This window comes from Helicoverpa armigera, chromosome 6 (assembly GCF_030705265.1).
Source record: "Helicoverpa armigera isolate CAAS_96S chromosome 6, ASM3070526v1, whole genome shotgun sequence".
NCBI classification, from domain to species: Eukaryota; Metazoa; Arthropoda; class Insecta; order Lepidoptera; family Noctuidae; genus Helicoverpa; species Helicoverpa armigera.
This window is the reverse complement of record NC_087125.1, coordinates 11,392,522-11,415,397: the sequence shown is the minus strand read 5'-3', so window position 1 is coordinate 11,415,397 and position 22,876 is coordinate 11,392,522. Positions and strand designations below refer to the sequence as shown.

The 22,876-nt window shown below is 35.6% G+C and overlaps 1 protein-coding gene and 1 long non-coding RNA gene across 2 annotated transcripts; one reads left to right on the top strand and one right to left on the bottom strand.

Moving 5' to 3' along the window:
- Positions 1 to 10,127: 10,127 nt before the first annotated feature.
- Positions 10,128 to 13,038, top strand: LOC135117026 (uncharacterized). The gene is made up of 4 exons (XM_064035336.1): positions 10,128 to 10,261; positions 10,597 to 10,682; positions 11,696 to 11,836; positions 12,503 to 13,038. The coding sequence occupies exons 2-4, from the start codon at positions 10,616 to 10,618 to the stop codon at positions 12,778 to 12,780; spliced, it is 486 nt and encodes a 161-aa protein (XP_063891406.1). The 5' UTR covers positions 10,128 to 10,261; positions 10,597 to 10,615; the 3' UTR covers positions 12,781 to 13,038.
- Positions 13,039 to 20,662: 7,624 nt separating this feature from the next.
- On the bottom strand, positions 20,663 to 22,429 carry LOC110382288 (uncharacterized). Its single transcript, XR_010276595.1, has 3 exons — positions 22,298 to 22,429; positions 21,947 to 22,084; positions 20,663 to 21,005 (listed from the first exon to the last, which is right to left on the bottom strand). It is a non-coding gene; the product is annotated as an uncharacterized LOC110382288 (long non-coding RNA).
- Positions 22,430 to 22,876: the final 447 nt, after the last annotated feature.

Genomic DNA, 22,876 nt, shown 5'->3' with positions numbered 1-22,876 from the left:
AAACATATGTGTATCGCGTAGGTATATCTGGACATACATATGTGCAACGGGATAATATTTTAACCTACCTACTAATCTTTCATGTGTACTTTTTTTTATTAGGGTAACAAGTGAAGTTATCAATTAACAATATTTACCAACAAAAAAAGTCAATCTGTCATATTATTTTTTCCAATAATCAACAAACAAGGCTGTCTATTAAGCAACACAGAGATAAGAAATAAAGTTATACATTTCAAAATATTTTCAAAAGAAAACCGATTCTTTTTCATAATGAAATTTTACGACTAGTATCAGACTTTTTACTTGAAAATTCACAAAGACACAGCATTGAATATATTATTTTGTTATTCACAATATCCTTTGACCAATATTCTTTTGCGTGGGGACAAAATTAATAAAATCTCTCGATTATTTAGAGTATGCGCACACTCCTAACTTTGAGTCGCTCGATAGTTGCTTTGGGCTCATATATCAGTATGAAGATGAATGGAAGTACAAACGTAACAACGATTAGGTATTTAGGTGTCCAGTAAAAGACTGACTCAAAAGTTTGATTGAATTCACAATTTTCGGGATCTATCAGAGAGGGAGCGGTCACGCGGTCCTAAATAAGTATTTTTTCCAATCACCGGACCCACAGTCGGCCGATTGTTTAATCTTCAGTGTGCGCGTAAGCTTAGACTTTTCAATGTTTCAGGAAAAAACGTTCAAAGCTGTTCAAATGTTTGTTCGGAGAGGAAAAATATTGAATATTATACTTCAGCTAAGCCCTCCTGATGTTTAAATACTCTTTGAGTGATGGGGAGTCTATGTAAACATTTGTAAACTCGAATATTGGTTATGGTTGGGATTTTTCCACAGATTTTGTTATAGACTTCTGAATAGGCTGTGTTTAAATATGACTCCGGTTTGTCGTTGTTTTTTAAATAACTTCAAACGCCTTTAAGTGCAAACTCCTTTTTAAAAGCGACGCATTTGGGACAACAACCATTGCGACTGACTAGCAATTGAGTACTACTGAATAGCAATCGTTGTGGCTATGTTGCTTCACTATAGCATTCGTTATTTTTTATGAAAATAGGTTCAGTAGTTCTTGCCTGAAAGACAAACAATCACACATCCGCACTTTCCATATTAAGTACGAGTGAAAAGTAATGTGATAGATTTCACGCATTCTCTTTGCCCGTGCCCAAATAATTCACAAGCTTGATCATTTTAAATATTGATGAGAGACTTTATTAACATATAAAAACAAAAAACACCCTTTTTAGATTTTTAGGTAGGTTTTGTAATATTGCTATAGGTACATATTACTTCCCTGCGGTTTCAACCTCGTCGTGGGTATATTGAAATGAACAAACACGTCAGTTCCAGTTCAAATTGACAAAATGTATTTTTCAAGTTATTTTGTCTAATAGGAGAGAATAATAGAAATGACTGACTGTGGCCCTTGAGTTGGTTCCAGTGTTTCTTTTACAAGTAGGAATTGTCGTTCCCACTGTCTCATCTAATTTAAATATTCATGAGTTCCGGTGTCTTTTTTTTTCAAACATTTTTTTAGGTAACATAAATAAATAATGATTATGATAAGTTTAACTACTAAATCCATCTTGATCTTTGAGTGCAACGTTTATAGTGTGTGGGGGAGATTCTAAAATTAACAATCTCAAATATAAATAATAAAGTTCCTATTGGCTTATAGAACTAGGCTATCTTCCCTATAAACCCGTAGTCCATATCCTAACTAATATTATAAATGTGAAAGTAACTCTGTCTGTCTGTCTGTCTGTCTTTTCTTCACGCCTAAACTACTGAACCAATTTGTGTGAAATTTAGTGCTTATATAGTTTGGAACTTAAGAAAGGACATAGGATAGTTTTTATTATAAAAAAAGATAAAAATAAAAAATAAAATTTATCTCGGACATATAGCGCCATCTATTGGTCAAACCATAAATCTGCCGGAAGTCACTATTCCACCCAGCGGGGCCCAGCAGGGCCAAGGCCTGCCGGGGCTGCGGGTTGTTCGAAAGAGATACCGCGGCCCTGGTACATAAAAGGCCTATGACGGAACACGACGATTTTAGTCAGTAAGAGTCTGACACTCCCTCACCGCTGCTAACCCACAGCGGGAGGGGTCATTTGATGATTTTACGTCGATAAAAAAAAAAAAAAAAAAAGTCACTATTCCACGCGAACGAAGTCGCGGGCAAATAGCCTATATTTAAGGCTCTTACAATCTACCAGGCAAGCCTTTGTCAGATTACTAGCAGTGGTCACAAACCTCTAGGGTGCACAAACCATAGAGTACTAGATCGACTGCCAACGAGAGCTGCAATCGAAATTCAAAATATGCGAAGCGTGTTCTCAGCTAGTCCGTTGAGTGAGGCATGGTTTTATCTCAAACGGCCTTTGTAAATGCACGTTCGATTTTTGAAAGATCGATTTTTTTTTTACTAGTGGAGGGTTTGAAGTGGTTTATGGTTTATTCATGACAGTTAAAAATTAAATGCAAAACGTTATTATTGGTGTTTGTTATTTTTGAAAATTGAGTTATAAAATATTCGGATTTTTCATTTCGTTATTTTGAGAACAACTTTTAGCATTTTTGCCTATCCTATCATCATTTTTGTCTCGCTATGCACCTGCTATCCGTATACCTGCTATAGGCATTAAGTACTTTACCTACTCATAAACACCATATTCAACGCAAGCAATTCATACCAGCACATACAGGCTAACTAGTATTTCCCGTGGCTTTCCCCGCAGTACGGGTTGCGTTAGTTTTTGATTAATGGCCGCCATGTCGGATACACGGCGCCATTATCAGCTGATCGTTAAACCAAGCTTCGAAAACACGGAGGAAAGAAAGAGCAGAGATGCCATAAGGAAGGTAGGTCAGGCACCTTCTTGTAGGTCAAAAATACGGTAGGGTCAGTCACTATAACTGCCCAGGCGTTCGGGTTCCTTGTCAAATCAAGACCAAACGGTTTTGTCGAAGATTTTATTTTGAAATAAAAGCACCAAAGAAGGCATATGAGGGCGGAGCTGGAACGTTCCTCGTTCCCAAAGCACACGCATTTTGGCGCGCTACGTTCTTAGTAGATTTTGCATAATGACATTTTTTTTTTTATCAGCAAATGACCACTCCCGCTGTGGGTTAGCACTGTGAGAGAGTGTCAGACTCTTACTTACTAAAACCCATCATGTTCCTTCGTAGGCCTTTTCTGTACCAGGGCCGCGGTAACTCTTTCAAACAATTCCGCAGTCCTGCTTTATGACATCTCTAGTTATTTCATTCGCCATGTTCGGTAAGTTATCCGAGTCTACGACAATACTTTCTTTGTTCAGCGATTTATGGTACAATGAATGTACATAAGTAGGTACTTGTTTTGCTTACAGGCAAGAATTTACTAACAAAACAATGTTGTTAGCTGTTTTGTTTTAATCGACAAGACTTCTTTGTATTTGAATAAATGCGGTTAGATTTTATTGAGGAAGTTTCAAACTAAAAAGAAATAGTAACAATGAATGGTGTTTATGTGGAACTAGACCAATCCGATAAGAAAAAACCGTTTAAGTGCCAACCGGACTCACGCATGGAGGGATCCGTACCATTATCGATAAAATAGTCAAAAACTCACGTTCATTTAGTCTATTCTACTCTAGTTTACAGTATTTTTTGTTATAGCGGCTAAATACTATATAAATATGGTTTATGTGATACAACTAGGTCACAAGAATAGCGACGTTTTCGGTTTTAATTTTTCCCTTCGTTTACATTACCCTTGAAATTAATAAATTACGATAGTAATTTTGGCTTTTATAGGCCTTTTTTTGAGCCTTTACATCACGACATTTTATCATCTACATAAAAATCAAACGATACCTTAAAATTAAATATTCAACCTCCTCTCATTAACTGCTTACCTTGTAAAAAAATACTCCGAATCTCAAGTATCAATTTCACATACAAGACTTGGGCATATATTCGTTTTAGCTCCGTACAATAATACCGCATAGTCGATCGAATTCAGCTAATGTAAATATTGTAGACGAAGGGACCACTTCAGTCCGGGATGTAAGTACGTTTAGAAAAATGTTTACCCACCAAAGATCTACGACTTTTTGGAAAAGGAACTCTGTGGAAACTGTAAAATATATAAAATATCCGTTTTCCCGCGGTTTCACCCGCGTCTCGTGGGAACTACTGCCCCGTACCGCGATAAAATATAGCCTATGTTACTCCTAGATAATGTAGCCTTCTAATGATGAAAGAATTTTTAAAATCGGTCCTGTAGTTTTTGAGTTTATCCATTACAAACATACAGACAATTTTTTTCCGTCTTTATATTAGTATAGAAGTTCTAGTTTTACTTCTAATTCTTTGTCCGTTTCTTCAAAAACATTCACATTCGCAGCTCAATGTAACACAGTAACAGTGTCTGAACAAAATAAATATTCGACCTTTCTCTAAGGTAAACATCAATTGACCTGCCTTTAACTCGTATTTACGGAGCCATACATTACCTTACGTCCACTATACTGAACGTGGAATATTATTAGATGATGTACCTACTTACTTTTTTCTTTGCATTTCAACTATCCATTCTATACTAATATAATACAGGGGAAACATTTTTGTTTGTTTCTACCCGGGCACCGAAACTGCTGAACCGATTTGAAATATTCTTTCACTGTTGGAAAGCTACAGCCTCCCCGAGTCACATAGGCTCATTGCATAGTCATTTTTTTTTTTTGTTACGTTTAGGATTTCCCCCTAGAAGCGGCTGAAACCACAGGAAACAGCTAAACAGCTAGTAATTAAATTTAGTCAGTATAAACTATTACTACATACTTTTCTCGATTATTGTTTTTTTAATAAATAAATAACCTCAATAACCATGTTTATTTGACTGCACTTATCTGTCCCTATTAGATATTGCTCACACAGTTTTGAATATTACCCTATTTTTTATCTTCAAGGGTTCAATTTCAGTCGCTTAATCTTATCTTGTTAAGCAAAGGTCGGAAGGGCTTTATCAGTCGAAGGCTGTATGAAGCGCTCGCTACCCGGTAATATTGCCTAGTAAGTGATAAGTAAAAAAAAAAGATTTAGCTACTACGGACGATGAACGAACAGTATGTTTGATATATGTAGTTACTCAGAAATAACAATGAATTAAAATTTATCTATTTTTTGCAGTATTTGAGGCGAGATTTTGTTAGAATAACTTTTCTAAAATGTAAATAAAATGGCAAAACACGACATGATTGTAGTAGACTCCAACAGGCTTTACACATTATTTACCTCTAGTCGCAAATAAACCTTCGCGAACAATTTTGATAGAATCTGGCCCTACTAACATACTAACTAAAAAATCTGGTAAGTACTTAAAACTGACAATTCGCTTATAACCTTTTGAAATAAATACTCAGCAATACAGACAATTAATTAAATTATGCCGAGTGTGAATCACCTTTGTATACTAAAATGACTAGGTAAATAATAGTTATCAACATGAACAGTGTCTCATAAATTATATTAATATTGTCAACACGTAGAATACATTATTTGCATAACTTGCTAAATCGTTTGCTCCTAACAACTGCTGAGCGTTGAGCGTTTTGCTTACGTGATCGTTATGTATCGAGAACAGTCGTAGGATGCGTGGATCGAGCATTTTATACATACAGTCATGGACACGTAATTAAAGACACTGTTGGAATCTTAACTTACCGGCGCATTTCATCTGTATTTCTTTTTTTACATTGCCGTGGGAACTTTCTTTTCTATTTTAAAATATTTAAGAAGGCATTGTGAAATGTTACAACTAATGACTATATTTAATAATCCCCCGCCCCTAGTTTTTTTTCGCTTTATCCGAATCCCGGGCGGTATGATCCATAACGAAGCCTGGCCATCTAATTAAAGACACTCCATTTGCTCAGAGGAAGAAATACAAATTATTAATATTATTGGAGTTACCTTTCTACAACAACATTCCCTACTCTATAATTAAACATTCCAATAAGTATTAATATTTGGTTTATTTCCTTTTACCTCAATAACAGTACAACATCCCTGAACGAGCAAGCGATCAGTTTTGTAGAAGTCGCTAAGGGAATTTTCTTCCATGTTTAATTAAAATCTGTGTAAAATTGATCGATGTTCCATGTACGACTTATTGCCATGGTATTTTTCGCCTATTACCAGTTTTAGTTTCATTGGATTTGCAATAGGCCAAACCAAAACGTCATAAGTTGCCCGATCAAAGAATCATTTTTACTACTCTTGCAGTGTTTTTCAGAACTTTTCTAATTTGGAAAGTCCTAATGACCGGTAAATTATGCTTAGCTTATAACAATATGCTTATTTCTGAACTATTATAGTACTTGAATTCGCCTATTTTTAATAATACCTCTCTGAAAGGTCTTACACTAAACAGTGGCGAGCAGCCAAACACTGTAACATTTTTGCCTCCTACGTTTGAGAACTTTCTTGGTGTACTTTGGTTCCATCGCATGTTTTGGAGGTGACTAAAATCATTTTTTTTTTAGAATTTATCAAATTGCTTTGTTTTATCAGATAAAAAAATATTTTTTTAATACTTGTTCAGAGCAACTTTCACCTTTGATAGAAAACGCCAACTACTGTATGGATACGCGGTGCTTTCCCAAAAGTAAGATCTTCATAATATGCCCATGCCCTACAGCTTTTCCCGATCCGGTTGTAGTCTAAAAGTTTTGCAGACACGTTTGTTGTCCTTTTAGCATCAGAAGGCTTCCAAAAAAACCAGTACCGAATCATGTAAATGATTCACTATTTTATTATAACACCACTGTAAAGTCTGTTTGCGGACAAGTTTTCCTTGGCGTCGGTTTTCAGTTGTTCTCAAACCTTTACTTTTTTAGTGCCATTAACAAGGCATCTTTAATAATAAATTTATTACCATGTCCTTATTACAGTTCAAGTGGTATGAATGAATCCGCATGATAAAACTTTATTCAAAAAAGCCTGAAACATTTTACTTACCAAAATATTTGTTTTAGTCGTATTGATTGGAGTAAAATGAAAAATTTTAATGAAGGAAACCTAAATTATTACCTAATTTGAGTTCTCATAAATATTTTACTCACTTTAAAAAAAAAGTATGGCGACTATTTTTATCTGTCGTTTTTTTTCCTTAACTTAGCTTTTACTGTCTTTAATTAGCTGACCAGCCAAGTATCCGCTACAAAAGTTAGTGTTCAGTTACCATAGAGCGTTATGTCTAAAATATTAAAGAAAGTAAATATTTTTTGTCCTCAATTTAAAGAACATAATGTAAGGTTTGTTTTAATAATAATAACATTACATTTTATACCGTGCTTTAGCTCATGTCAGTACCATAACTATTTATTTCACTTCGAGTCGGGGGGTGTCTTTAATTAGTTGACCATGACTGTATATTGAAAGGAGGACTGGATTCCGTTGTATCGATTGTTTTGTCTTTGAAACTCGTTACTGAATAAAATTCTACCTCCTGACAAATATTTTCAACTGTACTGTTCTATCATCATCATCCTCATGTTGGGGTCGGCTTCCAGTCTAACTGGATTCAGCTGAGTATCAGTGCTTTACAAGAAGCGACTGCCTATCTGACCTCTTCAACCCGGGCAACCCACTACCCCTTTTTTTTCCGACGTTAAAAATCATCAAATGACCCCTTCCGCTGTGGGTTAGCAGCGGTGAGGGAGTGTCAGACTCTTACTGACTAAGAACCGTCGTGTTCCGTCGTAGGCCTTTTATGTACCAGGGCCGCGGTAACTCTTTCGAACAATCCCGCAGCCCCGGAAATTCTACCTCCTAACAAATACTCTTAGTTACCGATTGTACTCTTCGGTTCTACAGATGAGTTTAAAAAAAAAAATAGTTGTCAATTCGCCGATTTGACCAATGAGCAGCAAATTCACGGCTACTTATGGTTTGGTTATCATTAAAATAAGAAACATGGTACATGACAGTAAAATATAAGTATCGATTTAAAGCTATACTGTTCATTTGCATTAAGTTAAACATACATCAAAATATCCCGGGTGACCATCAGTTCACACCACTTAACTAAAAAACCTTGATTTATTTTACAACACACCATGCCGAGCCTCTTAAAATAAAATATTTTAAGTATGAGGGCGCAGGTTCGAATCCAGGTCAGGCATGTACCAATGCAACTTTTCTAAGTTGTATGTACTTTCTAAGTATATCTCAGACACTAATGGCTGATAAAAAGGTGAAGGAAAACATCTTGAGGAAACCTGGACTCTACAGTCTGAAATCACCAACCCGCATTGAGCAAGCGTGGTGATTAATGCTCAATCCTTCTCCGTGTGAGAGGAGGCCTGTGCCCAGCAGTGGGACGATAAAAAAAAAGCTGTAACTGTATGAGACAAAAGTTTCCTACAGCAAAAGCGTTGGATCTGAGTGGCATGTCTTGTACACAGCTAAGTATAAGCCCTTAGCAACCCTTCAGACGATTGAAACGCAGCGATAAAGGACTGCAGAGTTGAATAGCGATACACATGTGCGAAACCATTCAATAACACGAAAGGAATACTAAAAACAATCAAAGATATTTACAAAAAACAAGACACAAACCGTCGTACCACAAAAACTTTTAAACGTCTGTTGAACGCCTGTCTAAAAAAATGACAAATTATGACGTTGAAAGAAAGTCCGTTTTGTAGCCACATTTTTTTAGACAAGTGTTCAACAGACGTTTTAGTTTGTTTAGTCGTCTGATACCGGCTGAATACCTGACTTTTTATGAGCGTACTAACATTTATCTTCATACTGATTTAAGTATGAGCCCAAACAAAACTATCGGCCGACTTAAAGTTTGCAGTGTGCCCTCAGATGTCTATGAATATATTATACTTGACTAAATTCAGTCATCTAAATGGTGCAGTTACTAAATTCAGTCAAATGTAATAGCATTTAAGAAGGTAGGTTTAACTAAATCATTTAGAAACCTAATTAGGCTACTTAATTTAATCAAGTGTAATAAGCTTTTAAGATTATAAGACTTAAAAAACAATATATGTATATGTATAACTTGCCTATGCAGGTACTATAGATACACAAGTGAATCTATATTGAAATCACGGTACGCGGATATCTGTGCTTCCTCAGAGATCGACTCATGCCATCAGGATTACAATATCGGATAAAACAGATGAAATACCTCCTATATTGTTGAATTGACAATCTCATAATGGATTGTTTATTCTTTCATGAAATTGTATGTGCTTAGACTAAAATAAAGTAATAAAGCTCGCAAAAGTAGGAGGACTACCTACACCTAAGTTGAAAAATATATTTATACATATAAGAAACAACATGTTTAATTTACCTCCCCACCCAGAGACATATTTAATGGTTACTTAAGCCATTCCGTCACTAAGGAGTGACTTAAGTAATCATTAAATGTCTCTGAGTGTGGGGGTTAAACTATCATTACAAAAACTGATGAAACGCTTGGATACAAATCCCACATTTGATGGCATTTGTAAGGCCACGGCCAAAACCGATTCTAAAACAATTGAAGATTTCTACAAAAAAGCTAATAAATCTCTTTCAAAAAAATGTCCAAGTGGGTCTCGAAACTCGTGCAATGTTGGTTCCGTTGTTTCCAATTATTCAATTTTTTTTTTTATTTAGTAGACAATAAACTCAGTAAATGAAATACTTTACACTTTTACCAAATCTTACACAAAATTCGATTATTTGTATTTTTCGTGTAAGATTTTTTAATGGGTCCTGTAGTTTTGAGGTTGCTGTAGCCTGAGCGCCTGCGCACACTGCAAATTTTTTATGTTCTGAATTTAATCAAAGTTTGTAGTCCGTCTGATACCGTACAAATACTTGATCGTTAGTACATGTGTACTTCCATTAATTTTCATACTGATTTATGAGGCCAAAACAACTATCGGCCTACTTGAATTTTGTAGTGTGTTCTCGCTCTAAAGGTTTTTGCCTACGGTACCCTAAAATCTACGGGGATTTACAGGGTACAAACGATATGATTGGCAGAAGTGTAAATAGTTATGTCAGACCACAGTTAAGAGTCATTCTGTTTTTAGTCGCCTTGTGACACGCGTCTAAACATAAAAGTTAAAGTTAAATAATTATTAGAATAGAGTTTTTAGTGCACTTTTATTTTCAACAGAGTGGAAGTTAGTTATTTATCCACAATTTGAAGCTGGTTTTTGATCAAAAGGTGAGTCTTGAAGTTTATATTTTAAACATATAGGATAAATCAATAAAATACGTGAACAGTGCTTAATAATGTGGATCGGCAATCGTTGACGTCATATCAAAGAGAAGATTTGAGCTTAAGTTTGTAGAATCTTTGATTGTTTGAGGAAACATTGTTTTCGTTTGTTCATATACGAAATTACTGAGCATCATAATTATTTTTTATCAAATGATTTAATTTTTCGAATTGATTGAGTAGTTTCCTGAGACCCTATTTACATTTTATTTTTAGTTTATAGTAAAAAATTGTTCTCTCAATAAATATTAATTTAAATTCCCTCATCTCTTCGTTTCCAGTGCCTTATCAACGGACAATATGAAACTCGTTATATCAGCATTGGTCATAATGATCTCTGGCATCTGTCTCTGCATGGACGAGGAACGTGAGTATCACTACATAGTATAAAACAAAGTCGCTTTTTCTGTCCCTATGTCCCTTTGTACGCTTAAATCTTCAAAACTACGCAACCGATTTTCATGCGGTTTTTTTAATAGATAGAGTGATTAAAGAGGAAGGTGTATATGTATAATAAAATACATTAAATAGTGGGGAAATACTGTTATCCCGTGCGAAGCCGGGGCGGGTCGCTAGTCAGATATAAAAGGTACTATTTGGAACTGATCTGCCAAACGCGGTGCCGACGGCATGATATCGGATGAAGGTTGAGGGCGACTGAGCTTTGATGTTTTTTTTTAGTTGGTTCTAGATAGCACCTTAACGGGGCTTTTAGACTTGCGGGTTTTTTTCGCGCGCTTAGCTGACTAAGCCTGAAAGTTCTGTAAGCGAGCTCTATACACGTGTCAACTGTTTGCTATGTCTACATATATAAAAAATAATGTTACTTTTCGTTGTAATTTTATAACCCAAGAAACGGCTCATTAATTCAAAACAAATGTTTAGGCGTGGTCCGGACTATTTAGTAGATTGTTTGTATGAAGTTTGCACAAAATCGGTCGAGCTCTTCCTCGCTATTCGTTAGTTAGCCGCTAGTATTTTCATTAATAATGATTATGTAATTACCCAGCAGCGAGAGGTAAATCCCATAAATAAGGATGGTTATCCAAAATCATGTCAAAATTTTTACTCCACTACAGTTTTACCCCACGAATTTTATTCTGAACCATTGATGTAGACGGCTTTAAAATTATATATCTTCATAAATTTTGCCTTTTCCCTACTATCATCATCCTCCGAGCCTTTTTCACAACTATGTTGGGGTCGGCTTCCAGTCCAGTATCAGTGCTTTACAAGAAGCGACTGCCTGTCTGACCTCCTCAACCCAGGTACCCGGGCAACCCAATACCCCTTGGTTAGACTGGTGCCGTTTCCCTACTAAGTATGCAGCCAGTATTTTACCAGACTTCAAAAGTACATAACTTGCTTTTATTTTTGCAGAATATATGAAAGAAAATAATCTTATTAAGTGCTACGAATGCCTCTCGGATCCACTGGACGGGGCCAATGCAACTTGTAGGACTGATATGACTGGTGCACGTGAGTGCTATGGCAAAGAATGCAATGTTCTAAAGATGGAATGTGAGTACCTACTTTTTATTTACTTACTTAGTTAATATCGCGACACAATTCGCAGACGGTCGGTTGGCCCCAGGGTAAGCTATTTATTAGCTCGTGCCATTAAATACATTTTATGACACTAGGATCACACGCTAATCACATAAATGTTGATTATTACGCCAACGAGGTCGTCATGTGTAAAGGGACAAACCAACATCGCGTGCCTCAATTGCCAACCTCACTTGCCCGTGGTGCATACTTCTGAAAAAACGAACGAGGCTGTGGCGAATGACTGTTGGCGGTATAACCATAATGTAGAATCAACTAACGACTTAAAATGAAGAACACAAGCGCTACTAGTGCCGCCGTGGACTCATCATCTCCTGAGCCTTTTCCCAACTATGTGGGGTCGGCATCCAGTCTAACCGAATGCAGCTGAGTACCAGCGTTTTACATGGAGCGACTGCCTATCTGACCTCCTCAACTCAGTTACCGGGCAACCCAATACCCCTTGGTAAAACTGGTGTCAGACCTACTGGCTTGTGACTGTCGGAAACGACTGCCGAAGAAGTTCAACGAGCATTTTTTGAGCGCCTCAATTATTTAATTGTAAAACGAGACATGATTAACTGCATTATTCTGGCTCATCGCCTAATCATTTACTTAAAAATGTTTTCTCTTTTTCAGTTCTCGGCGACGACGTAGTGTATCGTATGTGTACCGGCAAACACTATACACATGGTATCTCACACACGATATTTTCGACCGAAGAGGGTAGCGTACAGCGTTTAGGTCTGAAAGTTTCTTGGTCGACATGCCACGAAAACCTTTGCAATTCTTATAACATAAAGGATAAAGCTGTTGATTCATTTGCGACTGGTTCTTCAGTTATTTGGAGAACTCACGTGCTGACCTTGTTTGCAAGTGTGGTGTTACCCCTTAAGTATGGTGCTTACTTCTACTAATACATAAGAATGTCTGAGACCCAAGTTCACCGAGCACTTTAAGTTGACTTAAAGCAGCTGGTTACTAATATGTTTTGTACGTTCCAATTTTCAAAGTAACCAGTTTCGTTAGGAATACTTTACGTTTATGTTATCAGTGAACGTCGGTCTGAATGTGCCTTCTAAGTAATAGTTTTAAGTATTTTTAAGTATATTCGACATCTTTCAACAAAGTTGTTTCTTTGTTTGTTTTTCATCAATAAAGTGCTTCAATTTTAATTTGTCGTTTTATTTTCAAATCTAATTTAACGCAGCATATGTTCTTCGAAAAGTTTCATTGGTGTTTGCAAAATCTACTCAAATCTAAAATACTAATCAAAGACTAAACAGTGGGCCGACAGTTAACCAGATGTTTGGCATTATTTTTTTAATAAAATCTTGGTTCCATTAATCTGATCATTGTAATGTGCGTACTTCATATTCATATTGATTTAAGAGCCCGGTCGTTACGGGGAAGTACGGGGTAGTCGTTGTGGCAGTCGTTACGGGTAGTCAGAAGCCAGTAAGTCTGACACTAGTCTAACCAAGCGGTATTGGATTGCCCGGGAAACAGGGTTGAGGAGGTCAGAGTCAGATAGGGCAGTCGCTCCTTGTAAAGCACTGGTACTAAGCTACATCCGGTTAGACTGGAAGCCGACCCCAACATAGTTGGGAAAAGGCTAGATAAAGATAAAGATAAAGATAAAGATAAATTTATTCGCAAATATGGGTACAATACAGGTGACACAGATACATTACAATAGTTCAGCCATATTTTGCCATGAAGGCATGCAAATTTAAATAGTTTTTTTTTTTTTTTTTAAGACATAAACAGATTTTTTTTAAAGGACATTATAAGTAAAAATAAAATAAACTAAATTAAAAAATGACATATACTAGTAATTAACTTACATAAGGCTTTCAATAGCATTATTATCAATCCTGATTAAAATACTCTATATAGTAAAGTCTTTTTCATTGAGGAATTCACTTATACTGTAGTAACTTTTATTCAGTAGAAATTTTCGCAGTTTCTTTTTAAATTTCAATAGGGGTAATTCTTTCCACTGTTTAGGTATTTTATTATATATCACCGGAGCCATGCAGTAAACACTTTTGCGCATAAGTGCTGTTTTAGATGTTTGTAGATAAAGTAAACTATTGTTGCGCCTACTCCGTGGGAAATTATCGGCCAGGAGTTGAAATTTATTCGGGTTTGATTTGACAAATAAAGCTATTTCTAGGATGTACAGACAGGGTAGGGTTAATATATTATATTCTTTGAAATATGGCATGCAGCTATCAGTGGTTTGCAACTTAAAGATAGCTCTTATACATCTTTTTTGTGCTTTGAAAGCTGTTTCTCTTCCCGAAGAGTTACCCCAAAAAATAATACCGTACCGTAGGTGCGATTCCACTAGGCCATAATAGGCCGTGAGAAGCGCATCCATATATACTATTGAGGATAGTGTATGCAAAGCGTATGCGGACTTACTAATTTTTTTACATAGAGTGTCAATGTGACATTCCCAATTTAGTTTTTGATCTATTATGAGTCCCAGAAATTTTGTATTCACTACTTCTTCTATTATATTATTACCGTGCTGAATGTTAATATTAATGCTAGGAGTACGCTGTCTAAAATGAATAGTTTTTGTTTTAGTCAAATTAATTTTTAAATTATTAGAGTCTAACCAGTTCACAGCCTGTTCTAAACTATTATTGATATCACTTCTATATGATTCTATAACTTGACAAGGTATTGTTATGGTGCTATCGTCTGCAAACAATGTCACTGGGTGTTTAATACATTTTGGTAAGTCATTTATGTATAAAATAAATATGAAAGGGCCTAATACACTCCCCTGTGGTACTCCAAATAAAACTTCACGTTCGGTGGACCTAAATATTTCTTCGCGCTTATTATGTATGTTAATTTTAGTTATCTCAGTTTTTTGTATTCTATTTTTTAGGTAAGATTCGAGTAGACTAAGTACATTGCCTCTAATGCCATAGGCTTCCAGTTTCGATATTAAGGTGGGATAATGTACATAATCGAACGCCTGGGTCATATCGCAAAATATGCTGCACACAGGATTTCGCTTGTCAACATTACTAAGGACATTATATAGGAAGTCGTATATGGCCATATTAATTGTTTTATGTATTCGGAAGCCCTTTTGTTCTTCGCACAATATATTAAACTTTTCGATGAATTTATAGAGTTCCTTATATATATATTTCTCGAATACTTTAGATAGTACAGGTATTAATGAAATAGGTCGGTAATATTCCATTTGTTCCCTATTTTCTTTTTTGAAGAGTGGCTTTACAATTGATATTTTTAGGGCGTCTGGGTAGATACCCGCACTGATAGATAGATTAAGTATATAACTTAGGTGATTGCATATTTCCATTGATACTCTTTTAAGTATCTTGGTAGCTATACAATCGTACCCTACACTATTCGTATTTTTCAATGACATTATTATTTTGTGGATGTCTAGTGGTACACTGGGAGCCATGAACATTGATTTGCTATTTGTGTTAATTTTACAATGTTTTGGTTTGCTATTAACCTGAAACCTAGAGGATGATGATTGATTTATGAGCCCAAACAAACTATCGGCTGCCAAAAATGCTAGTGCGGGGCTACTCTAAGTCATCTTTTAGAAAATTCTCCAAAATAAAAGTAACTCAGAAAACTCCAAAAAACTTCTTATCGCCGAAAAGAAACTAAGTAGGTAATCCTTCAGCCAACTGAAACATTAAACTACTAATTGCTGGATGAGTCTTAAAGAAACTTACACAGACCACAAAGTGGGCTTTAATTGGTCTGGGGCGCGATTCTACTAATTTTACTTGAGCTACATACGATTCACATCCGACTGAGATCCAATCACGACTCAATTATGATTGAAGAGTATGTGGCATCCCACTATTTTTTCTTTTAAATTAACGTTTTTATCCGTTTCTGTGATTTAATAATGCATCATATTGTCTGCAAATTATTTACGATTGCAATGTGATTGTAGAGCATACTACCGTATAAACCAAATGGCAGACCAATCGCAAACTAATCTGATGTCATTGGAATACGATTGGTCTTATATTAGTAGCAGAATGCCCGCTAAGGTTAAAACTGATATTACGATTCAATTTTGACATTATTAACTTAGCAGAATCGGGCCCCTGTCTGTTTGTCTGTGTCCTCGATTTACCTACAATTTAGTGAGAACTGGTGTAGTTGGCTTAATGAGAGTAGTTGGACACTGTTTGTGGTAGTAAGAAAGTTTTATAAGCAAATAGTGTATGAGTGAGTTTGGCAGCTGGATTTATAGATACAAAATGAAAGAAAACGGTAGGTTAAAAAAAGTTCGGTTTTGGAAATTCAGAGATCAATCTGTTTGATGACTTGAGTACAAGGCTTTTTTTAACTAGTTACAAAGTTGTTTTTCATTATTTCTAATTTCATTATTTTTTGAGAGACTCCATGTAAGTATATTTTAAGATGTTTTAAAAACCCTGAAAATTTATCAACACATCTGTAACTTAAAGTACATATTTTAAACTTAACAATAATAATTTAAACAATCCTCCTTCAATTTAGCTTATTTCACCGGTTCAACTCTTAGAGCATTGAACCAACTGGAGAGGCCATTGCCAAGCCTTACCTCCCAACATATCGAGACCGCTCGTCATACACGTACATATGTGTGAGTAAAGTTGATGCTTGTGTTTGACAGTTTTGTAATGTGCATACGTAACGATTTCATTTGAAAATTGATGTTGCCTAGCCCCCCTCACTATCCAGGGTAAATAAGTAAATTTTACCCAACTGCCAAGAAGGTTTATATATTTGTGCGTTTGTGTATGTATCCTGCGTTTTCAATTCGTTATAACTATAACAGAACTCAGGCAGCCGAGTTTTTTTTTAATTTTTGTATTGAGATTCTTATTCACGGTTCCGGTAGTTTGAATACTCTGAGCCCAATACTGAACAAACAATTACACTTAGCTCGAACAAATGAATGCAATAACATTGCTTTAATAACGTTCTACGTCTCTTTAGCTTCAAATTAGTTGCAATAAAATGACGTACATTTCACGTTTTATTCTTGTTAACTGTGCGTAGTCTTTAATTCGGGAGGAATTGCTTTAAATAGTGATGTGACAGTACAGGACAGTAGGTAATATGTCGATGCGTCTCTTTTGTTTATAGAACACTTGCGGCCCGTCTAGGGCGACCTAAACTTTCATGGCGAATCATTCAATCTATCGATATCGGTTACTGATTTAAAAAACAATAGATCTAATCGAAAAACAAAGAATAGATCGGTTAGAATATGAGGGCATTTAAAAATACTCGCTGTCTTGAGGTCCAAATAATTTTCACCCACGGTCGGATAGCCCCATGGTAAGTTATAAATAAATTAATTTGCATTATGGGTGCTGACACAACTGATAAACATAAAGCTACATACATACATATTATAACACCCAGACCACGGCCAACAAGCATGCTCATCACACAAATGTCGACCGAACCGGGAATCGAACTCGGGACCTCAAGTTCGGTAGTCCTGCATGGTTACCATTGCGCCATCGAGGGCCTCTAGTATTTTGTTTTCACTCTCTAGTATCTTTTTATTATTTTCATTTTATCGATTAACATTTTCTGACAAATTATTAGACGGGACATCACTAGAGGTACCAGGAGTTCATAACAGTGTAATGTGTAGGAATTCGGAATGACGCGTGATCCATCTGGGATGTAAGATGAGGGCGTCAGGCTCATAGACGTGCGTAATGGCCGGCCCCATGACGTGTCGCCCTCTTATCACCTTATATCACTTCCTTATATAGACCTTAATGATTTTGGACCAAAAAACTGGAAAGGAACAATGAACTGTTTTCATGTCCATTATTTTGGAGTAAAAACTCATTTTATTCAGAACTAGCCGTTTTCCCGCGGTTTTACCCGCGTCCCGTGGTAAGTTCGGTAGTCCTGCATGGTCACCATTGCGCCATCGAGGGCCTCTAGTATTTTGTTTTCACTCTCTAGTATCTTTTTATTATTTTCATTTTATCGATTAACATTTTTTCCTAATTCATTCGACATCACTAGAGGTACCAGGAGTTCATAACAGTGTAATGTGTAGGAATTCGGAATGACGCGTGATCCGTCTGGGGAGTAAGATGAGGACGTCAGGCAGGCCATAGACTCTGCGTAATGGCCGGCCCCATGACGTGTCGCCCTCTTATCACCTTATATCACTTCCTTAAACAGACCTTAACGATTTTGGACCAAGAAACTGGAAAGGAACAATGAACTGTTTTCATGTCCATTATTTTGGGGTAAAAACTCATTTTATTCAGAACTAGCCGTTTTCCCGCGGTTTTACCCGCGTCCCGTGGTAACTACTGCCCGTACCGGGATAAAATATAGCCTACGTATTCGTGGATAAAGTAGCTTTCGAATGGTGAAAGAATTTTAAAAAACGGTCCAGTAGTTTTTGAGCCTATTCATTACAACCAAACAAACAAAGTTTTCCTCTTTATAATATTAGTATAGACTTAACTCTGCAATTGATCGTCTAAGTAACAGCACACTACAAACTTATAGTTGGCCGATAGTTGGTTCCGGTTCATAAATCATAATTATGTACCTACGTACTAAAAAACTTTGATTAAATTCACGATTTTTTTGCAACAATAGATCCAACTGAAATTGTAGATGTTGTATTGGTTTTAAAAATAATTGGTCTTTATCAATGTACAATGTTTTATTTTCGTCACTGTTATGAATAACGATGTATGTATTTTACATACATACTAAGTATTTTTCTACGAAAATAACATGTGATAGTTGAACGAACACTAATTCAGCCGATTTGAGGACTCTTTGATATTTAAAATGTATTGGTTTCTTTGATATTGTAAACGAACATTTCTGATATATCTTAGCTAACATTTTCGATTGCCTCCAAAAATAACTTGGAAATTAGACATACGAGTACATAAAATTCGTGAAAGTATTTAACTTGCTTAACCTCCGAATATGAGTATTCGCAACATTATAGTATTACTAACCAACTTTCTAAAAAGAAGGTTACTCGATTCGGATGTTTGATTATTTTTTTTTCATAAAATTATTTTAATGTGAAGTGACGCTTGAATTTTCACTCGATTGGCGTAAATAAACTTTTACGCTATGGGTCTCGTAGCTGAAAATAATTTGATTAAGTATAATAACATAAAGTTCCGCAAGTCAAAAATGTAATCTAAAGATTCAGTTCAGTGGGAAAAAGCCAGCCTTCTCACGTAAGCAAAACAAGTATGTTCATTTGTTACACTTTCTCTCTAAAACAACTGAACATCGAGAGTTAGGACTCTGGAAAAAGTATTTTCTTTATACTCCGTCGGTACTTCTATTTCTTTATATTGACTTGTCAATCCCACCATCGACCAAAAGAAATAACCTCAAGTTTGAACTTCCTGAAGATTTTCATGTAAGTATAACACTAATGGAACAACTACGTATACGTACCCGAATAAACCCGCGCTATAATATACTATAATACTGAGACAGAAAGCTCACACATTCGCCTCAGTGATTCAAATAATTACTTCGCGACGACTAACAAGAGAATTGGATATGACGATGGAGATCCTTTTGTGTTAAGGTTAGCACACACTAGACTACATATTTTTTTTATTAGCCAATGCTGTCCCACTGGTGGGCAAAGGCCTCCCATAGCCTTCCACTTTTCTATATCCATCGCTGTTTGTGGCCAGTCAGAGCATTTCCTTGGTCTGACTCTCGGTCACCTTCCATCATCAGGAATCCATTTTGTGGTGATGTTGGCCCACTTGTACTATACAATAATAAATAGAAAATGTTTTATATAGTACTAGCTGTTGCCCGCGACTTCGTCTGCGTGGGCAATATAGAATTTCCAATTTCGTTTATTTAATCGTTCATTGCTCAACCCCTGTGGGTGATAGCGTGATAATATGTAGCCTATGTGTTGAACCGGCCTCCAGGTAATAGTCATGCAAAATTTGACTTAAATCCATGCAGTACTTTTTGAGATTATCCGGGACAAACATACAGACAAACAGATAAACAGACATACAGACAAAAATTCTAAAAACTACATATTTGGGTTCAGAATCGATCATGGATCACCCCCCAAGTATTCTTTAAAAAAAATATTCAATGTACAGTTTTGACTTTCCTATCATTTTATTATATGTATATAGATTATGACGCTTTTAAGAAAGCCAAGCAAATGCACATTCTATTCCTTCTATCAAATTATTTTTAGAGAAGTAAAAAAAAATGATACTTAAAATAAGAAAGAGTTATGAAAATAAAACACAGATGCCATTGGTGGTTTAATTAAGATTTACTTTGGAATGCTTCTAGGTACATGTTGAAACTGACACTAGTGTGAAGTGTGTGTCTACCTTTACAGTGCATACGGGAATCAAAGATGGAGTCTCGTTACCTCCATGGTGGAATACAATGGCATTTCTGAGCTTAAAGGGATTCTTACTGGAGTTTAGAATGCCGGTTAATTTGATTCGGCAGCTAGAATTTCTCTGAATGTAACTGTAAGTACCTACGGTTAGCGATAAACTAAGTTCTTTTTTGTTCAATAGATCAAGATTTTAATATGCGCGTTTAGCTCTCCATGTAGAACTAATTTGACTAGTAACGTGATTATGTACAATCGTACAAAAAAAGGTCAGAAAATAAAAATTGTGAAAATAATAGCTAGTAAAAATAATTTATTTGAATAAAAATAAAAGAACAAAAAAAAAGTTTATAAAAAGCAAGAATACATAAATGTACATAAAAAAGTAAAAGTATTTTCTATTATTTTCTCTTTAAGGCCGTTTACACTCTGCAATTTCTCGCACAAGCATATATAACCCATCAAATTATGAAATACAAAATTAAAAATAATAATACACGGAAAAAGGCAACACAGTGCTAAGGAATAGAATTAAGGTCTGTGCTCTCTGTGCTACCCCCCAGTTGCACAATTCTGTGTCACAGGATCTCCAAGATATTTTGGCGCCAAAAAATTTTCGTGAAACGGATTTCTCCTTAAAGGAAGATGGCCCCAAAAATGTAATCATTGCTCCATATTCATCACGTGATATACAATCTCGCATTATGATTTCATCACCTGAATCTGTAATAACAATATTCAAGCTTAATCATCTAATCATCTTCTAAGCACCATTTTATCTAATTACTACTTAAGTAGTGATCAAATATTTGGGTTCATTATTTAAGACATGCTTAAGCAACGTTTATAAGTAAGAATATTTCTTAAACAGCCCAGTATTAGATACTTATTATTTAATTCAACTTTATAAGTAAGGCTGTAAAACTATAACTGAAACCCAAACTCTCATACTTGAGACGTTGGCTTTTACCCACTAGGCAAGCAGTTTTTTAACTTTATTTTAATTCTGAAAGAGTCTTCTTTAAACCAACTAAAACCCAGCATATAAAAATGTAATCGTTTTCAAGTTAAAACCAAATATGGGGTCATGATTGGAATGAGATATAAACGGGAAACTACGGAACCCTATACTGAGTGTGGCTGACACGTTCTTGGCCAGTTTTATTTAGTTTCACGGTAACACCGTACCTAAATAAAAATAGCCTATATGTGCCAAATTTCATCAAAATTCAATCATTAGTTTTGGTGTAAAAGATGACCAAACATCCACTTACATTCATTATTTATATCGGGTCTGTCGAACCTAATCACATTAAATCCTATCACATATACCTACTTTATGATATTCTATTTGGAATTGTAAAAAAATTAACCTTAGCCATTCAGTGGTTTAGCCACGGGAGTAATTTTTCGTTTTCATAATTTACAACATCATGTGTAAAGCAGAGAGTAAGTTTTGACCAGTTGACATCTGTCAGTTTACAAGGGAAAATTTCCGTTGTTTGTAATGACTGACTCTTTATGGTGTTCCAATTCTCTCTATGTATTTATTTTCTCTTTGTGCTAATCGACGTTAACCAGTATATTAACGTATTTAATTTAATTTGGTTAGGTACGACACACCCGATATACTTTTGCGTTAATAATATTCAGGTAGGACTTACATTCAATTCTCACGACTTGGCATTCATGGCCCTTGCATGTTCGCGCATTTGTCAAATCAGACCTGCATGTGTAATCCGACGCATTTAAAATACTGGACATGGTGTTACATGAGTAACAGTTTATTTCTTTATCACGATCTGAAGAGGAAAAAAATATTTAAAAAACTACATTAACATATTCTTTTATAAATACGATTAAATATTGTCAATATCTCTGTTGTTTCGTGGATTACAAGTTCACTTAACGTACAGACTGAAAACATACGTACAGTATTGATTTTTTTCACTCAATAAATAAAATAAGGTACATATATGTTAATAGATGTAAATTGTTTTGTTTAAAAAACTTACCTTTTGCACCACAAAAACCGACAAACACCGAAAAGACAAATACCACTTTGACCAATGTAGATTTTAAGAGCTCCATGATAAACTGTTGGTAGTCAAACTTTCGATAGCTTATTGGGAAAAAGTGTGTCGGTACTCCTATATATGTATAAAGTAAAGGAAAACCATGCCATATTATAAGTAGGAAATTAGTTAAAATAATCTAATTAGCAGTTTGTCATGATTAAAAATTGAAAAACAATTTGGGCTCCGTTGCCAGTCGTCATTGTCACACTTACTTTCTGTATATTTCTTATAGTAATATTTTTCATTTACTGCTTCAGTATCGGAAAGAGGTTCTCTATTCTAACAATTGACTGCTTAAATGACCAACGGTTGCAAACAGCGACAGCCGTGCGTGGGGACTGGGTTTCCATTCCCAAGTCAGTCAGGCCGAATGAGAATTTTAATATATTTTCACTAATTAGACCAGAGATGCACCACTGGTTTAAAGAGCATTGGTCCTGTGCCTGATCTCTCTCCAGTCGTCTCAATGGAACCACTTTTGGTACATGCATTAGTTTTTTCTTATTGTTTTAGAAA

What these genes read in the sequence shown, in the direction of transcription:
- LOC135117026 (XM_064035336.1), top strand. Translation starts at nt 10,616, where the DNA reads ATGAAACTCGTTATATCAGCATTGGTCATAATGATCTCTGGCATCTGT. An exon ending in TCTCTGCATGGACGAGGAAC is followed by an intron (nt 10,683 to 11,695) that starts GTGAGTATCACT and finishes TTATTTTTGCAG; the next exon opens with AATATATGAAAGAAAATAAT. An exon ending in CAATGTTCTAAAGATGGAAT is followed by an intron (nt 11,837 to 12,502) that starts GTGAGTACCTAC and finishes TCTCTTTTTCAG; the next exon opens with TTCTCGGCGACGACGTAGTG.